This window comes from Helicoverpa zea, chromosome 9, assembly GCF_022581195.2.
Source record: "Helicoverpa zea isolate HzStark_Cry1AcR chromosome 9, ilHelZeax1.1, whole genome shotgun sequence".
NCBI classification, from domain to species: domain Eukaryota; kingdom Metazoa; phylum Arthropoda; class Insecta; order Lepidoptera; family Noctuidae; genus Helicoverpa; species Helicoverpa zea.
In genome coordinates, this window is record NC_061460.1 from 5,076,772 (window position 1) to 5,097,611 (window position 20,840).

Here is a 20,840-nt window from a genome sequence, read left to right on the forward strand (position 1 = left end):
GTTTTTTTTTTTAAATCTATTTCGTGTTTTATTATTGAAAGGGTAACATGAATAAATAAAACCAAGAAAGTTTTTAATAATTCTCAATTATATTCACTCTTATTTTCATTTATATAATCACATAATCATAATTATTCTGATTCACACTTAAAATAATTTTAAAATAAATTAAACAAGAAAATATTCTGCAATAATTAATACAAAACTCAGTCGTTTCCTGACATTATTTGATTAGAATTAAAGTATACGATTAAATTTACAATAATAGGAATCAGGCACATTATTAATAATAAAACTATTCACTAGTGAGTAGCAAGACAACTTGTTAATCGTTGGATCATACCTAGGAAACAGGACGAATGCGAGAGACGAATGGAAATGGACGAAATCACAATAAACTATATTATTTGTTATAATAATATATCAGCAAATAATTGATCCAATAAAATAAAAAAAAACTCACTTTTGAGCATATAATCAATTCTGATTAAAATAATCATTGCAATTGAGCAATTTACACAAATACTTAAATAACAATCATTATTTACGTTGAAATCAGTTACTGAGGCATACTTATAGTATTTGTTTAACAGTGAGCAATTTAATTAAAAATCTATATGTATTAATATTCAATCAAATTTGAAACATGGAGAGAGTAAGGAAACTTCCACTACTCGAGCATGGATGCCGTTTATCCTAATCTTTGGTGTGCTGGGCATAACTACGCTGACTGGCTTTACTAAACCTAGTACATTTTATTAAGAAGCGATTACTGGTTTAGTGAATAAATTAGGTGACACTGCGTTTAGTAAAGTCGGCCAGTCCACACGGGAACATTAAACTGTTGTGTCGCGGTAACGCCTTCATCTATACACTACCGACGCTGATAGTAGGTACAAAAATAGTTCACCTATTTAATATAATTAAGACTACTTAACAATTAAGTATCGCGAGGAGGCAATTAGTAACGAAATTACGAAAATGGATAAAATAATCTCAAGGAATATAAGAAATGATTCGGTAGGCACGATACAAAATGTATGGACACTGACATCAGGGGGCCTCCTCGAATATAATACTACTTATAGCAAATCACACTAAGGTAAATTGACTAGGCGTGTTGTGAGTGGATCGCACTGTCCGCGAACATAAGCATAGGCTCGGTCGGCCAAACGATGCTCCTATAGCTCGTCAAATGACTTTACCACTTTGAAGTCGGCTACTACTGCGCAACATTCAAAACGAACGAAGAAATCACTATTGAAAAAAAAGAACTGCACGAGGAATCAAATGACTGACTTCAGAAGGGCAAAGTTGTTGACATCGAGCTGTAATGCTGGGGCTTCATTAGCGGGCGAAGATTCATCGTGCATTGCAACGAATATTCTTAGGTGACTATTGCAGCCGCAGCATAGGAGTAGTTCGTGGCATTAGTGTTGTGTAGTGGGGCGTCAGAAGGCATCGGGCGGCGGGTCGGGCGGCAGGTAGTGCAGCTCGTCGACGGGCGCGCTGCACACGTTGTACAGCACGGCGAACAGCGTGCAGGCGGCGTACGCGCCCAGCGCCGCCCACCACAGCAGCCGCTCCCACAGCCGCTGCTGCGCGTGCTTCAGCACCAGCAGCCCGATCGTGAGTCCCGCCAGCGCGCCCGCCACGTGCGCCGCGTACGATACCGGCGGCGCCTCCTGCGGAACAAACAATACTTATTACTACATTGCACTTGCTGACCTAGGTTTTACGTCGTCTTTTTTGAAGAATGACTTGCTTGTTTCCATGGGTTCCACAAAGAGGGCTCCTGAAAGACTTCGCGTACCTACCCGTATAAAAAGTAACCTAGGACAGTCTACAAGATTCCATCAATGGGTTCAACAAACTAACTCATATTCGCGTATACGTAATTATAATTTGCAAATAACGAAACTTACCTTAGTATACCTAGCGTGAACTGCAAAGCCCACATCGCAGGACGCGACTGCGAGCGCGGCAACCAGCCTCACGGCGCCATATCGCATGGTGTGGAAGTTGAGCAGCGCATTCGCGAGGTGCGCGGCGAGGAGAGCGTAGACCCCGCCCGACGCTCCCGCGAGGCACACGTCGGGGTCCAGCACCGACGCCGCCAGCGACCCGCCCAGCACACCCGCCAGGTACACTGCCGCGCACCGCACGGCTCCGTGCACCATCTCTAGTGGGAGACCCACCTGAAATATTATAATGACGATTAGTTGCCGAAGAGTGACGACCTATCACCGAAAGCTAAGTAACTGCTCCGACGTAGTAGAAAAGATAGACAGATAATGAAGATTATTTACTGTTGTGTTAAGCCACATTTAGGAGTTTTGGCGAGCGGTAAGACAATCAGTTATGATGACCAATTCAAAGTGTGTGTATTTTTGTACAGACATAAGTCTCATCGAGGCCGAATGTTTCCATAGAGTTCGAACTTACCGCAAGCTGGACCAGCAGATTGAAGGCGAGGTGCAGCCAGCCGGCGTGCACGACGCTGTAGGTGAGGAAGCGCCAGAGCTCGCGACGTCGGTCGGAGCGGTACACGAGCGGCGAGTCCACGGGCACCGGGCCTGCCGCCGCCGCCACGCCACCGGCGCCCCACGCGTACCACGCGAACACGCCCAACTGAGGACAAGGAAACAACATCGTGAAATTCTGTCAAAGAGTTACCATGATAGCACTTAAGAGAATGATGAAAATGCTCTTGAACATTGGCGTAGGTATGGGTCAGTGGAAAAACTGTCTTGATATCCAAGTCGTTTTGATATCTATTATTTACTGGCCCAAATGGGTCTATGTAAATCCACAGTTTATAACATTAAAATATTTGTAGTAAATCAATACAAATAAGTACTGAATTTATGACGGGATCTGGTTCATGTCTTATTAAACCAAAATGAGGATAAATAATAATTAAAGTATTATTTACGTTAATAGTGACGTTTTATAACGTTAATCATCATAGAGGGGAAAACCGTTAGCATGAGAGCTGCGTGCGGTACAGCCGAGCCGCGCACTTGTGCAAGCGTGCGGCTTGCAGCCCGAGGTGAATCAACGTGTGACGAGAGCGCCCAGCGCTGAGCATAGCTCCGATTGTTATGATTCACGTAAACCGCTTGTTTGCACGGATGTGAAATCCGCTATTATAATTTTTAATTAACCGAAGTAACTGGAGCGGGGATTGAAGCGGCACTAGGCACGAAGAAAGTGATGACTTTGCACGCTGCCGGTACCGTGAGTATACGAAAGATTTATGTCCAATAGCGGTTGCATAAAATCGATATTTTTCACTATCGTAATACCCGTTCCGCGATAGAAACGGAGCTATTTACACATAGTAAGGACCAATAAATAAATGTTTACCTCTAGTAATGTGACGCAGATGATAAAGAAAGGCGGAGGACAGCAAGTATACCTCTCCTGGTAGTACTTGCGGTCTCGCTCCTCCGGGAGCATCTCCATCGCTACAAGGTGCACCATCCTGAAATAGGAACACTCGTTAGGGGCCGAATAAATACTATTTGCTAACGAAACTGTTCTCTACATTATGATGATCAAACTGATAGCCTGGCAGGGTGACATTATAATTATTTTTTAAATCTTTATGTTTCTTGATCTTGGATTTGTGCAGCACTGATGCGTTTGCTTCAATAAAAGAGCTGCTTACATTGTAGGAAAATGATATTCCATGGAACTCTAGGATAGAGTGGGTAGAAGTTTAGAAGTGTGTGTGATTCCGAACAGTCGACAGTTAACCGACCTGTATTTTCAATGATGAAATAAACTTTATATTCTTTCAAAACCGTATTGGACGCTTTCACTATTTTCTAGATCTATATAAACGTAATTTATTAACAGTTTTATTGTACGAAAGCACACCACATGTCAACGTGACACGACAAGTGAACATAAAAATATTTTTAGCGACGGCAATCGATACACCGACCGTTATTTCAGGTTATTTCATTGGAATAAAAGAAAATACTACACTACATAATTTAGTTTAACTGAAATTTTGATTAAGTTCACATAAAGTTACATTTTACTAGAAATTTACAAGTTTTACATCGATAAAGGATTTATGTATTCCGGAGGATGACAGACCAGTCACGGCATACTCGATTTATTTGAAAATTGTTTTGAAACAGTCAGTCGGTTAATAGAGGGTAGTAAATATGTCTCTGCGCTTTCATGTAATGGATGGTGTTTGGTGTACATTGGTGTATTTTCACGTTGCATCACGGTGTTGTAATTGGTGTTACATAAATACGGGAGTTGTGTGGTTGGTGTGTTTACCTGGCGAATAACGTGGGATCCTCTAGGAGCAGATGGAAGTCGTTCTCGGAGCTGACCTCACGGTCGCGGTGGTGTACTGCGCATCTATAGCTGCGTGTGCGCTTGCCGCTCATCTGAAACAATTATAAACGCCTGTAAGTACAATAAGTTTTGGAAAAAAATCAAATACATACGTATCTGAATGGTAGAGTTTAAGTGGCGCGACGATTGGGGTTTCTGTTCAATTTTGTGTCCTACATAGGTATGTATCATATGTTTAAATGAACACCCGTTCAAAATTTAATCCGTTCCCGGAAAGACAATAAAACATAACGCGTGTTTCCCCTGTTCAGTCACAGCTAGTTGATTCCTTACCGTTGTAATTCTGTTAAGGCCAAATATACGCTGCACATGATTATTTTGTGAATGAAAGTGGATCAATGTGCGAAATGTCTTGTAAGTCTCTTTTAGGAATGTATCTCTAAAAATAAGTTGGGGCTAAAATATAATCTTGCTCCGGCCAAGATATGCTATGCAGATTTATTCATGCTTCTAATTAATTAAAGTGCAGTCTCAATGTAGGCCGATGTACTGATGTAAAGATCTCAAAAGAACAGTAGCAGAAGCATACAAATTAATGTCAATATAACAAAATATTATAACCCATTATTTTACCTACTTATGAAAACGGTCACAATTTTAAAACCGACAAAATTTAAAGACCAAGGAAATGTCATATCGCGGAAATTATAAATACGACGTTCAATAAAATAAACGGTGAGAACTTCTACTTTAGAGTGGCGAGGGTGTATTTATGTGTCGCGGCAGTGGCGGCTGGCTCGCGGCCAGCGCTTATCGACCCCGCGGCGAACCCCCACCCGCCCTTGAGACAAGCTTTACATTTCAATGTTTCAACTAAACCTTTACACCTAGGTCTTAATTTTTGTCGCATAAGGTAACAAAATTTACCTCTAAAGAAGCTCTAGGACGAGTAGGTACCTATTAATTACAATTTCTGCATGTCTATGTTAGGTAAATTACAAAGATGACTTTTAAGTTCTAGCAAAGTTCAAAAAAGGGTTGCATTGTGTGTTCCTGATTACCTAAGCTTTAGGTGTCTGTGTGCATTAGGTTCCTTAGTATGACATTATTAGAAAGCTTCTGCTTCAGATTGTGATCCTTGCAATTCACTAAACATGTATCTTATGTCCTACATAGTTCTATCCCGGTTTATGGCTACCTACACCCATAACATACCTCGATATTATATCGATTGAACACTAGTGAAAGCTAAAGGAATTCTCTTTGCCTATCCTCTCATTGCATACCTTCCACCTTCCCACGTTAAGCTTCCTATATACGTGCTTTGAATGTAAAGCGATGTGAATAAATCAAGTTTGGTGTTTTAATAGAAGATGGCTGAAGATGTAATGCGGAACGTGAGGTGCAGCCGCGGCACTCGGCAGTCGGCGATGGCGCACGGGTGGGCGGTGGTCCGGTGAACGACTGGTCGCGATACCAGACAGCCGCATTGTCTCCGCAGTCGTTCAACTCAGTTTCCCACGAGACTGCGAATTGTCCAATGCCAAAACCCAAATACAAATAGCCTAGACGCGTCGCAGACACTGCTAAATCTGTCTCGGCAACAGCGACCGCGTTCATTTAGAAGACTGTGCGTGTAAGATTGTCCGCAGTCATTGTCATGATAGCGTTACGCTTGTAAGCTCGTCATGCCGATTAAATAGTATCCATAAAATCTATTATTTTCAGCAAGTCAGCTTAGTTAAGAAGAACCAAGCGTAAGAAATCCAACTACTTTATCATAAAATACGGCTAATAAATCTTTAGCGTTTTAGTACAGATTGTCCGACGTTTATTTTCAGAGAGGTAATTATTATTTGTGTGCTCAATACTAGGATTACCTGATTTTCTAAATGACAAGTAAATATAGTCTTCTTCATGTAAACTGTGGCAACATCAATTTTACTGTCAATTGTGCATAGGGTTGTAATGTCGGATTAAACAATCTTGATCCTTTTTTGAAATCGCCAATATTATTGACAAGATTTAACTTTACTTCTTGAATTAAAAAAAGTATTATTGTAGTTTTGCTGTGCAACTTGGGCGCCAGTGGGCGCACCGGCGGAGCGGCGCGGCGGCGTGGGCGCCGCGTGACTCACGCCGACATCCGACACGTCCGATCCGTATCCGGAACCACTAACTAGGCACCTATTGCCGTTGCCAGTCAAACGAGCGCACGAGCCTACGCGACACAACAGTCATTTCAATAACCCACATTACCATATACATAACTAATTATATGAATAGTAATAATATTATTATCCTCGTACCAAAAATTGTGACGTTCACTTTATATCAGGAGCAGGCAATAAAGCAGTTTGCTGTGCATTTTTCCATTCTTTATGTTTTTTGAGTTTTTTTTTTTCACAAAAATCTTAGTTTAAATGGTATAAAATAATACTTAAGTAAGACTGTCCGCTTCATTCAATATTTAACAAATTCATTCATTTCAACGAAGTAACTTAGGTGATGCAGATTTATTAGACGGTGACTTATGTATGGACACCTACGCTGGAATTATTACGGCTTTATGAATGGAAGTATAATTGATTTTCATGTGTAGTTCATTCACTCGTATTATTCATATAGGTAAACTTATACATATTTATTACTAGACCAATCAATGCTTAGTGTTGTAATGTTCAAAAATTATTTCTTTAAATGTATGTAAACAAAAATGGGTCATCTTTACTTCTTAACAACACATTTATTGTTAAAAGTCCAGCGGTTATAGTGTAGCCTCATTTTAGTGAAATATCTGCCTTATGAAAATGAAACACATGGTTATGATACCACCATAGATAAAGATATGGCAGACCGATTTGATACTGCTCTCAATGCAAATAATAACTTCTTTAAGTGAATCGGCGCAATGAAAAGGGGCGATTTTATCAAAATCTGGCATATTAATGCAAGATTTGGTATGGTAGAGCGATGTGCCGGGCACGTGAACTCTGGGAGCGTTCCCACGCACCCACCTCCGCACCATTATGTTCTAATCTCTTGTAGTCTCTTTCCATTATTACGAAGCCGTGAAAGTACGCTATTCGTTTTGCAAGTGGGAAGGGTAATAAATTAACATTGCGGAATTCGACTGCGATGAGAGGCTGCTAAAAAGATTTATTAACGAACAAAATAAAACTGCCAAAGTTATTTGTTAATTACTAGTAAAGTAATTAGACTATTGATCTGCTCCACGTGTGCTTAAATATTATTGTTACGCGGTACTTACATAGGGGTAATGTGAATTGATTCTAGCGGTGACTGGCACCATGCCCGGCCCGGTGTGCGTACCCGCGATTTCCTGCCAGTACTTCCGGCGGCGGCTACAGTACTTAATTATTTTTTGGGTATGGATTGAATAAATTGATCGAATTATAAAACTTTATGAATAAACTACGCATTTATTTCTTTTTAGTGTTGTCGTATGGCATACCTAAACACAAATAAGTAAAATATTACTGATTTAATGTTTTGCAACGGTTTGCGCCCTTGAAAACACGGTGCGACGCACTCACTTATCCTGGTCGCAACATGTTCGTACACGTCACTGCTAACCTACTCTTTGATACTTAAAAATACTATTATTAAATGGACAAACGTATATGCTTTCATTCAGGAAGTTTTGAGTTCCGTTATCATATCGTATTCATAAAAATGGATCAATTATTAAAAGATCGTTTAAAGCGTAAAATTAAAATATCTGAATAAAAGATGACTTTTGGCAGGAAAGTGCAAGATCAGCATTAGTTACTTTGAATGGGTATTTGACGTAGGTAGGTGAGTCGGGTAAGGTGTGACGCCGTCGGATAAAAATAGGTTGATAAATATATCTATTTATTAATTACTTATTACATTTATTAATTATATTAATTACTTCCTAAGGCTGAGCAAAAATATTTCCTGGATCCATCTCGTAAAATATAGTACGTATACCCAAACCTTACTATAATCTAACTAATAAGTACATGCTTACCTATTACGTAATCATGATAATCTATTATGTATTGGCAATCTGGTAATTCAACTATGTAAATGAAAATGATGAAATCAAACTGAGTCAGAAAACTATGATGCACATAATGTGTAACATGGTTTTTTAAATATTTGACAATACACAGAGACACATAGTGCTAAAATGTGTTATTAAACGTTTATAAGTAGGTATGTACTTGTTGTATGAGAGTAAGGAACCCCCATAAAGCAATCAAATTATTTAAAGTCGATTAATCATATCCATTCATGAAAATATAATTGTTTGATACCCACCATTGTATTTTTGAAGGTATTATTATATACCTACTATCCGCAACTGTGTCAAAATCAAGTTTTTGCCGTATTAGTAGTACTATCGACTTTTCCATTTTAGTTAGTTTTATTTGGATTTTCTAATAACATGGTAGGTATTATAATCTTTGACTCATATTTGCTGTTTAAACACTTTTATGATTCAAAGCATCAATTTATAAGTTAAGAGCAACAATTTTCTAGTATTCACGGTTATCAAATCAATTTCTTTTGTATCATTTCTATAAATCCGAAAATCGTGCGACACTGATCATTTCGAATGAATTGTTACGGAGAAATGTAATTTTTGATCACGATTTCGAAATATTTTAATTTTAGTAACAAATTATAAACTATATTGCTATTATATGAGTAAACACCAGCTCAATGTGTGGTTGCAAGTAGTCCCTATTTTACGACAATGTGAAAAAGTTGTGTCTCATGTGGATTTATATGTTCCGATGATATTCTAAAAATATTGAGTGTTAGTTGAGAAAAGAACAGGCATATACTAATTAAAAATATATTGTTAACCAAAACGATTTTATAGCTCTAGTCGCGCCCACTATGCGTAGGAAGACCACTGCCTACGGCGTCTGTCTACTGCCAAATTTATTTGTATAATATCAAATAATAGTGGTTCCGACATTTAAATAAAATATGATATTATTTTCGCGAAGAATTAATGTGCATTGTTTTTGCTATATGTTTGTCACTCACTTGTATAAAAATAAATTAAAACTTAACCCTTAACACAAACTTAGTTAATAAATGGTTTTATAAACGACATATCTAACACTTTTTTGGATTTGCCGAAACATATTTTTTTATGATCAAGACTTATTGGTCGTTCTACTCAGTCACTTGTCATATTTGAAATATTGTCAAATAGTAAAATAATATACAGGTACCTATATGCCATTAATACTATTGTCAAGAGCAAATTAATTAAAAACAACTTCTTAAACAATATTCTTCTATAAATAATAATTATAGTGAAAGTGGATAGATAAAACGTAATTCAACAAATTGTTATTGAAATGTAAACATAACCTATAAACTGTTAATTTTGATTTTATGATGAACGTAATGATGAAATAATTAATATATTATGACTATTATGTCATAATTTATTTTGTTTCTATAATTTATATTGCGGTACAATTTGTTTTTCACTACAAGTCTTATTTATTAAAGGACTTACCCATCATTTTCCTGAAGTGTGTATTCCCACTTCAAAACAATAATTTGTCTTCTTATAATTTATTTAAAAGATATTCACGTCACTAAAAGTCACAAAGTTTGTATGCATGAGGTAGATTATTGTTTATTTTGTTAAGTTTTCGTAAGCGTTTATAAAGACGCGTGCGGAATCAGCTGAGCTGAGAGCGCAGAGCGACACGAACCACTCTCAACAGCGCTCCCTACAGACTGACGTTTCGTTCCGTCCGCTCCCGTACTTGCGTTTCGTTTTCGTCCGGTTGTCGAATGCACGGGTGTTTTTTTTTTGCGGTTTGGGTCGACTTGTGGCTGGGTATGTAATGTACTGCATTGTTATATTTCTAAAGGGGTGGTTCCATTTCCGACCGGAATAGAATATTTTTTATAGGTAGATAGGTTTACGCCACCCGATAAACTAACCGTTCAGGTTTTATGAACGCTTGAACTATAAACTTAATAGTGGTGCAGAATTATAATTTAAGAAGCATTAAGCCTAGGTTTGACTAAGTATTAATTGCTAATTTTGAATATACAGCTAGAATCTTATGGCTCGCAAGCACTTACCCTACAAAATATTACCGAAACGTAGGATTTTTCTTTAGCTTACCACTTCCATAAATTAGGCCTTTCAAAGGCCTATATAGGTAGGTACTTAGACGAACAGATTACTGTAATACTCATGATTAGGTCATTCGGCATAGGACAATTTTGCCTAATCTTACACATTTTAAATAGCCACGTAGGTAGGTAACTATAAAATATTTTACTGCCTTAAAGTTAAAGAAAATGATCGCCATTGTTTTAATAAACCCGCACGCACACCTGTTGGCCAAATGTCAAAACTTAATAGGTGCATTATTTGTCGAACTAGTTAATCTTTTTCAGCTGTGCATTTTTCTATTGACCGAGTAGATAATTATGGTATTGTTTACAGTTTAAAATATTTCTCTACAATAATAATAAAATTGCCAGATGTTTTATTATTTTACTACAAAGGTGTAGGTAAAGTAAAAAAATCTACCTAAGATGATCTCACAAAAAATATTAAAACCTGTACCTATACTGTAGTAGCCTGTACCTATGATATATTTTTTTTTATAAAAAAACAAAATGTCCTAAACTAGCTATATCGTAAGTAGTAAAAAAAATACTTTAAAAACTTGAAATTACCGTAATTTCTATTAGAATAGGAACTGATTTTGATAGTTCATGTTTATCAGACTGACAATTAAAAAAACAATCAAAAGATATTATGGCCTGTCTGTCTTACCCATAGACATAATATTAGTAAACAGGACTGCGCATATAAACCCAAAAAACGAGCCGAGTGAAACAGTTAGTACGGAGGCTGTCTGTCCCTTTCTAATAGGGTGACTATGAGATTAAGCTATGTGAGACAAATCCGAATTTGCTAAGATTATTAAACACGGATTAGTATTGAAGTTTTAACTTACGCAGTTTGTGACCTTAAGATACTAATAAAGGCTTTTAATAATTAACGGAAATTAGCAGTATAAAAGCAGGAAGATTCGAAGTGAAGACTGTTTTATTTGTATTTCTACTTCATATATAGACTGCTGAGCCATTTATGTCGCCTTTCTTCATTTTTTGGGAAGCTATAACAATAGTACAACAGTTTTAAAATCCATCACCCATATTTTGACTCGTTACAAGAATTCATGGGCACCCTAGTTGTTTGGTTTACGAAAATGTTATTATTAGCTAACCTGTGGAACGATATATTGCAACCACCATAGGATTCACTTTTGCAAGTAGAAACGCAACACTTTTTCACCATTTTAATAGTTTAAATTGATTTAATACAAAAAAATATAAACAAAATTTTAAATGCTGATTACGCGCCAAGAATGTTCAGGGTTTCCGCTAGAAAATAAAAAAAAGCAAAATAAAAATTTATGTTGTTTATGTTTTAATAATAAATACGAATAAATTAATGCGATTGTTATTAATTTGTTGACTTACAATTGTTAAAATAAGATAAAAATATAAGTGATTCAATTGTTTTTGGGAAGACAAAACTTTTGATCACAACATGTTTTTATGCTGGCAAGGTGTTAGAAAGAGACAAACAGCCTCCGTTCGAACTATCCCTCTCGGCTCGGATTTGCCTCTGTGTATTATGCAACCAATTTAGTACCTTATTGCGTTAGAATAGAGTTCATTTTCGTAAATATATATTTTGAGCGTGCGCAATCTTGTTTAGTAATATTATATCTATGGTCTTACCTATTCATAAAAAAAAATAAAGCAGATGTTTATTCCCGAGTCCCGACATAATGACATTTCACGCTCATTGGGCTCGACTGAAACTTTACGGTCTCGATACGTCAACACATGGACTGTTGGCGATACGTACAACAATGGCAGGTGGAACCCTACGTCACTGACAGAGGGATCTGCTAATTTGCCCAATATTTATTCGCAAGATGCCGCCGACACAAATCGAGGGTCATTATAATGCACCATTTGGCGTTCAGCGGCGCCTTTGATGGTTTTGTTGCTCGCTAATAAGCTAACGAGTAGGTGCCTACGAGTGTTTATTTAGAAACAGATCTATGTTTATAATTAAAGCAATTAAATGTTTATGTGAAGGTATCATTTTACCTATGTATATACCAAGTAACTCGTGGTAATTTTATATAATAAGAATAAAAATAAAGAAATGTGATCAAACTGACATTAAGTTAACATTAAGGGTCCCCAAGTTTAACGATTTGAAGTAAATTTCTCGTATATTACTTAACGACCCTGGCATATGGTGTGCCAGACATAACCGCGGCTGTTGTGTTATCAAAAATTTGTTAATTCCACTCAAAACAGCCAGTCATCCCGGCTGCTACCTACGATGCTTTACAAATCCCTCGTGTAGAAAACGTGTGAAACCAGTCCCAATCCCTAATCGATTAGAATAAAACCTTTGCGTAATGGGCAGGGCAGATTAAAAAAAATAAACATGTCAAACCTTATGATTCCAATTTCGAATTTTCACACATGTATGCCAAAAGAAAAATAACTTTGAACGTGTAATGTAAGTGATGCAACAGTTTTAGTTTCCTATTTGAAATGTTCCTTTTCTGTATGTTTGCTTAGCAATGCACACGACGAAAGTTTTGTGTGAATACAAATACGTACCTATTAAAAATATGTGCCAGCCCAGCTATCAGTTGGTATTTCACAGTATTGAGCAACGTTTTTCCGCATATTTGGGTATGTCCACAATTCTTAACTTTTGAAAATCATGTTGTGGATCTATGTCCGTCCGTGTTAATTTATAGCACGAACTCTAACATCTGTATTTGAACTGGTAGAACTTGATTCCATCTGTCCATGGTTAGCAAAAGCGCAGGTGTTCTAAGGGCCAATATTTAAAAAGGATATCAAGAGAAGCCACCATCGTTCATATTACCGCCATCTCATAATTTGGACAAATCGATTTAGATCGAGCGGCGCGTTTGTTCCATGATTTAGTAGCACAGACAAATTGGGCCTTCCACATCGATCCATGATCGATACACTGCGTATGCGCACGTAATGTGGATGTTGAAGTGGTTACCAATTACAACGACTTGAAAGTAAACGATCCGTAATTTCGTTCATTCAATCTGGCGCAGTCAATTATTAAAGTCATCTCAGAGATGCAATGTAGATGCAATATGTAGGTACAGTGTACATACATACATACATAGTTATGTTTAGAAAGGTTTTATGTGAAAAATTTGGTACATAGTCGCGGAAAAGCTGAAAATTCTCTAAATGTATGCGTACAATTTTCACTGCATGATTAAAGTTATGAAACAATTGTTGCATAAAATCTTACAAAGTAAATAGTTACATAGAGTTAGTGCTGCTCGAGTTGGTAAAGCAAAGTAGCCCTAATTATTATTGCACAATAATTTCATGTTAAAAAAAACTTCAATATCGATTTGCATAGTGTATCATCTTTACACAAATCTGCGCAACTGTCTGCAATTGTTCTGAAATATTTGAACACCTAACTGCAATAAAGTGATTCAATTAATTGTATTTCTGGTTCTGATTCAACGATTCTGTATCTAGGGCCCGTTACTGTTCTCTGTTCTTCACTGTAAATTAATTGACTTTCCTAGAACCGAATTCGAACTGTTTACGAAATCAGTGTTTCGACTCATTGAATCATAATCTGCTTTTATATCATCAGCTACGATTGACTAATTCCGGTTAGTTGGTACTGAGTGTGATACTGATATAGAGATGTTTCGGCGCCTCGGACGCCGTGATTCACTTACGAAGGTGAATCATTACTACAACACATTACACACGTCGAACGCGCATCGTCGTGAGTCAAAAGTGCATGTTGTCTATGATTATAGTGTGTAAGTTTACGCGCGTGTGAGTGACCGACCTTGTAAACATCGCTGAAAAATGCGCTGCGTTCTTGAACAGCTGGTTTTCGGTCCGCGTTAGGTGAGACACATGTGTTCTATATGTATATCAGTTGTTTTTTTTATATCTTTGCGTCTTTTGTACATAAACTGTTTACCGCGAAAGCTGTAGTTAGGTACTTATGTATGAAGATTAAACGGAATGTGACCTAAAATATAATCGAACACAAAAATGTTCTTATTACAAATGATTCGTGAGTTAAATAGTTAATAGGGGTTGAGTATGTGCGTGACCTGGCCTAGTTGTGCTCAAATATTTCATAGCGCCAGCATAATATATTAACTTCCATTTAGGACTTTTGCAGGGCGTTAGCTTGACGGCATTAACCTACTTCACTGACAGTGCGAACACTTGAAAAATGTGGGCGTTTCGGCTTTGTGCTTTGCTTTATTAAAGTAATTGATCGAAGACTTTAATAACCCAATTTAGGTAAAGTAAAACCTGTACGTGCATTACATGATAGTGGAAAATCACTAAAATATATTAATAATTTAATTAATATATTAAATAATAATACCTACAGGTAGATTTTCAAAAATATCTATGTTTATTACTCATGTGTGTACATTTGGCATTCGCATGTTTGCTACCATTTCCATTTTTTTTTATTTGCCAAGCTTAGTTAATTTAGTTTACATACTGCTAGAAGGGGAAATGGATGCATGCCTGAGTCGGAGCTACCAAAGTGCAATGTTCCCGACACGCAACCGGTCAAAATCCTGGCACGATATGAATATGAGTGGTCATAACGCCATCGTTCTGATTTCCAAAAACAAAATTTGCATTCGAAATTGGAACGCGAGTGGCACGAGCGCCTCGGGCGGCGCGCTACCGACTGCACAATGCACGCGCTCACGCAGATTTTTTGCAATTTTCATAATTCCATATTACCTTCATTTAGTTCTTTAAGGTAAAAAATAAACTAGAACCACATGCAACGCTACAATCAAAGGAAATGGGCATTTACTCGAAACTGCTGTACCGTTGCTTCGGTAGAGTTCTTTAATACTCTTAACATTAAATTTAATGTTGAAGTAATTGATATCTCACTTTTTAACGCAGTAATCGTTTCATATTTACCGGTGTCTTAAATTATAAGCGACGAGATAAATATAACACCGTTTAGTGAACTGTCCCCTTAGGGTAGGTCGTCATCGGCGTAAAAGTCGTTATGGGGCAGTTTATCGAAGTTTGCGTGCGGTCGCTCGGAGCAACGCAGTGTCAACTTAAAACAAACGTGTGTCGTACGGGTTTCAGAATGCTATAAAATAATTTCAGGAATTTTGAGAACAATCCAATAGAACGCGAAATCACATACTTATTTGTATAAAATAAATGAATGCTTTATTAGGAGAGTTCATATTGTAAGAGTTCGAATTGTCAGAAGTTTATTTTTAGTCACTTTGAAGCTCTATGGCTTGATTCTTATATTATGACAACTTAATTGTGACATCTCAAGATTTAGTATACATAACTACAAGGAAACTTATGTTTGAGTCAGATCTGAAAACAAACTACAAAGCTCAACATAAAAAAATGTGATAGAATCTGAGGCTATGGAGTCTATGGGTATTTTTCGTTACAAATAGACAGTAATTTAACCAAATGGATAAAAGAAGTGCAGAAGCGTACAATTTTTACGCATTGGAGTGTCGATAGTTGGTAGCCGATGGCCAAGTATGTATAACGAGGCAATTTGTATCAATGCGCAGATCAGCGGTTATAAGAGATTTCAAAGCCGCCGCCGCACCTGCTTATCCGTAAATATCGTTTAATAGCGCTTCCATTCAAATATTACGCAATCAATTTAGGGCTTTGCCTCGCAATTGTTAGTGCACATTTTTAATAAAATTCGCTCGCTGGATAAAAGGCGTTTTGAAATAAAGACCATAATTTTCAGCGGCAAACCGCGGAATGTGCGGCGCGCGCGGCAGTTACAGTGCAGCTTAAGAAAACTATTTTTTATGAAAGTTATGCAACAGAGGGCGGGTTACACACTGGACCGTGTCTATAAACTACCAAGTTTAAACACGAGGCTTTACGTGACCAGTAAAAAGTATTAAGTATTATTAGTAAATGGCACGGCTTTTTTTCTTAAATTGCATTCTAACATCGACATTGATTGCTGTTATCATCACTTTAGATCTACTCATCAAAACGATGTTTGCGAGTGATACTAAACATGTGAACACTTAGCATAGATTAATCTAGTTCTGTGGGTTTAGTCAGCACCGGGGCATCCATAACACGGAATTGTTACCGGTCACAATAGACTAGACGCGACCGTTTACATTACCCACTGACAACCCGATGATTGGATGCTTTCAATAGACAATGACATGTGTCTCAGTATTCATAAACACGATTGTTACCAAAAGAGATTTGGAATTTTGTTTTTGTTTTTCTTGTTTAGATTATTCTGGAAAGACATTGAATGGGTTTATTCAGTTTAGGTCATAGGTGGACATAAGAAATAAGTTTTTATATTTCTATGCCTGTAGGCCAGATTTTTTAATGTGATAAATAACAAAAATTTGTTTCAGTTTAGACTTGTATCGCGGTTTCTATTAGGCTGGATTAATGCTATTAGGTGATATTTGGGCAACTTCGAAAACAAATTACAATCACATTACATTACTTACGTAGACATGTGTTTCAAAAACATCTCATATAAATAAAATGGAAAGTGATGCAACAAAGGAGCTTTTTATTTTGTTAGATATACGTTAGATAGTATCGCAAAGTGCGTCTCGGATACAACAAAAGGTCTTTTATAAAGAATATTGTTTAAAAAATGTGTCGTCAAATTGCTTTTAGGCTATGAGCATAGAAGTACAAGCGAGAAATGTTTTTCTTTGTATATGTATATTTTCGGATTGCAGTACATACTTAGGTAATATGAAAGTCTAAGAATACTTTCAATATTTATTGATAGCTTATTCATCAAGTCAGGTTTAAATACGTTTCGATCAAGCGAAGAATCAAACGAATTGTATTTGCTACGTAGATTTTGTTTAGGAACCTATGTCTAGTAGCCAGAGTATAGAAATAACAGTAATTAATATGTTATAGATTATATATAGATATAATAGATTGGTTGCAATTTTATTTAATGTAAACGTAGTTAATTATCAATTAAAATTAAGGTTACAACAAAATATCAACAAAAATGATCATGCTGAGTCTATGACAGTTTTGACCCCGAAATCGCTAGTCACGTTCACAAAGTCGCAGCCTTACAAATTGAATTCTCTATGCAAATGCGTATCTCGTGCCCGCGACAGGTGACGTGCGGCACCCTTAATTGTTTTTTGTAATAATATTCAAATATTATGACGTTTTTTCTTAGCGTTTTTGTGTTAGACTCTGGCGCGGGTGGCGTACCAGGTGGTCTCGAAAAAAAATCTATTTCTTTCGCCGTAACAGCCGTTACTAAGAGACTGATACAGTTATTTACTTAAAAAACTGTATTCTTATATATTATATCAATCACTCTAATCCATTATACATTCACAAGATTATGTATTAGCCGGAAAAGCAAAGTTTTTCTCATTAAAACTTCAGTGAAACTGTAAACATTTTTCGTTATAACCTAATAAAACTTTTTTGTCAACAAGTCGACACTAATTTGATGATTTTTGTTATGATTTTCTACGGGAAATAAGAAACAAAAAAGTTGATCCTGATATGAATGTTTTGGAAAAAAAAAACTGATTTTCTGTAAATCACGAAATTATATTACTGCGAAAGTAACTCTGTCCGTCACACATTCACGCCAAAATTTCTGATCAAATTGAAACGAAATTTCGTGAAATGAAAACCTGAACCTAGAGCCTGAAAAAAGACTGCGGTAACTAGTTCACTCGGGACGCGGGTGGAACCACAGGGTACAGCTAGTATTCCGTAATAGGTCATTATAATGTGCTAAGATTAAATAGAATGAAATAAAGAAGATCTCAGAAAAAAGATATAATAAAATGGGTTCTTAATTTCGCCAACAGCTGTTGTGTTCATTGGTCAATAAACGGATGATGTACATGACAAACTTATAAGAATTCCTTATTCCGTTATGAAAAAGAGCAAATTTTACACCGTAGGCTTACCTAGTGTGTTAACAAAGAAATATGAAAAAGCTGCAAGGCATATGAAACTGAAAGCCATTTCAACAAAAAATAATTAGTTGAAACATTGATTTATGTTTATTATAACTACTAATTATCTGCTTAATAGAATGACAAGCGCCATAAAAATAAGCACGCATGAAGTGAAGAACGGAAGCAGAACATTAATTTATTCAAATCTGTTTGATTAGGATCCCATTTTAGTACGGGCTGTTATTCTTACAATTTTATCGTCGGATCGTCGAAAAAGTTGAAAAGGCTTCGGGAGGCGTTTGGCGCTTGGCGTGTGCGCTTAGCGTGCAGCCCTCGGCGTTTGCGCACCTGCCGTACAATTATCCGGTCATTAGTCGGCACGGAACCCGCGGAGACCCGAAATTAGTGTGTGCAACTCTAAAACTCTTACAGTATGTTGTCCTAAGAAGACTTTAAAAGGTAAGTAAAGGTTTCGTTTGTTTCCTTTATCGCTGGCTGGTTTACAGTCCGTAGGCTCTTTAAAGTCTTGTCAGGGATACCCGGATTAAAGTTTTGGTTCACGTAATTAGCAAATTGGATATGAAAACTTTACAGTCGCATTCATCTATTTAATCATTTAGATTAGATATAGACAATTTTCAGACACGTCGTTTCATATGAATTCGCATGAAGGGGTCATTATTTGAAAAAAAAAAAATGCACAATCATGATTAATATCTACATACATTATTTCAGCTAGCTATTATAGGTGGTCATGAAGCCCTTAGAAAATCTGTCGATTATGTAAACTGAGCAATAATGACTGAAGTTAATACAGCTTTAGATTGCAAAGCTGCTTAGTATATTTATTTGGGGTACAAAAATAGATTTTTATCTGGTAATTGCAGGTCTGGTGTTGAATCCTTTATTAGGGGCGGGCTGCGGGTGGCGGGGTGTGGGGTTGTATAAGTGTGAGGACACAATGGGCGCCCCCCGCGGTATTGTGCGCTAATGTATGCGCACGCGGTGTCGCCGACAGCGGCCACAGAGCCACAACACAAACATTTCAACGCATCTAATTTATTGTCGTGTCGCACCGAGCCGCGGCACGCAAAAAATATTGTGTTAAGGTGCAGTGCTGCTACGACAAAAGTTGCAACTCTTTTATTATTTTTAAGGAATTGTGGATATTTTATGACTTATTTTTCAGACGCAAGATATAACTCCAACTCATTTAGGAATCTATCACACACGATACTCACGTTTCTTTGAATTTTCATAGGATGGAAAATCTATTAAGACTTACCTACATATTTTATGTTATGCATGATATAGGTACTTACAGAATTTCCAAACTGGAAAACTCGTAGTACCTGAACGTGGTCCTGAAAAATCAAGGAAACAGAAGGCATGTTCTTCTTAAAGCGCAGACGAATTTATTTTATCCTACAAATGATGTGTCGCTTGTCTCCGCGACGGAACGAGGTCTTAAACAAGATTGAATATAAAATCTCGACGAAGGATGACTCAGTCGTTGAGAGCAATTTTGAATATTATAATATGTAAACTAGTTGTTGTTCGGTGGAGTTGTCTGTTCTGCCTCTATACAATTAGTGACATTTATTAGTACAACGATTGTGTACGGGCGGGGAGGTGACATTCTGTATCTTTCATTGTATGTATCGCATTCATAACAAGGCACTTATAAATTACAATTAAGTAGGTAACTAAAGGCTGTCAGAAGCCCAAAACATTATTTACTGTTGATTCAAAGTAACCGTACAGGCCCAACAATGAAAAGGTCATATGATACTTTTGCAGTGGAAATATCCAGCTTCGTCTGCAAAGTAAGTAAACTGTAGATATAATTGTGGAGGGTATTGTTGCCAAAACACTAGTGTATGTGCTGCAGGTTTCTTCGTTGCCCTAAAAGGAAATACTTGTCAAGGAAACATTGAATGATTTCCAATTTCGAAGAATTGCGGGGATTCCCAGCCTAATTTCTTTTCCTATTTACGTAATAGAGTAGTGTAGCGATGTGAAGAATTGATTGGTCAAGCTGCTCAACCGTGTTAACACGATCGTAGATTGTAGACGCATGCCGTATCATCTACTTCTAAAGTAATATAGACAGGTGTTACAGATAGTTCATAATGATTAACGAATGCCCTTCTATTTTCATCCATATTTTTAGATACCAGCTAAATCTAGTCACAATGTCAGCAAGGTAATCGTGAATTCCCATGTCCAGTTGGAAGCAACAATGAAACATTCTACAAACAGTTACTTGGCAATTTCATATTATTCCCTTGAATTCCCGTAGTGAACGTTCGGCCACCCAGTACTGGGAGATGCACCTTCGACTGTGCTCTTCAATTGGTAGCTGGCAAAAACTGCATTTGCATAGTGCTCGATGCTTGCCGCGATAGTGGCCACCGCGAGCTCTACCTTCGT

At 37.1% G+C, this 20,840-nt stretch overlaps 1 protein-coding gene across 3 annotated transcripts in view; it reads right to left on the reverse strand.

Moving 5' to 3' along the window:
- Positions 1-70: 70 nt before the first annotated feature.
- Positions 71-20,840, reverse strand: part of LOC124633447 (rhomboid-related protein 3) — a 91,266-nt gene continuing 70,496 nt past the window's right edge. Inside the window, exons 1-6 of one of the 3 annotated variants that reach the window (XM_047168675.1) lie at positions 9,854-10,120; positions 4,303-4,415; positions 3,370-3,487; positions 2,446-2,631; positions 1,926-2,198; positions 71-1,685 (exon numbers count right to left, since the gene is read on the reverse strand). In XM_047168675.1, the coding sequence (XP_047024631.1) occupies positions 1,452-1,685; positions 1,926-2,198; positions 2,446-2,631; positions 3,370-3,487; positions 4,303-4,415 (924 nt within the window). In that variant the 5' untranslated portion in view covers positions 9,854-10,120 and the 3' untranslated portion in view covers positions 71-1,451. Of the gene's footprint in view, positions 1,686-1,925; positions 2,199-2,445; positions 2,632-3,369; positions 3,488-4,302; positions 4,416-6,203; positions 6,484-9,853; positions 10,121-20,840 lie in introns of those variants that run through there. The other 2 variants (XM_047168674.1, XM_047168672.1) reach the window with 2 other exon arrangements.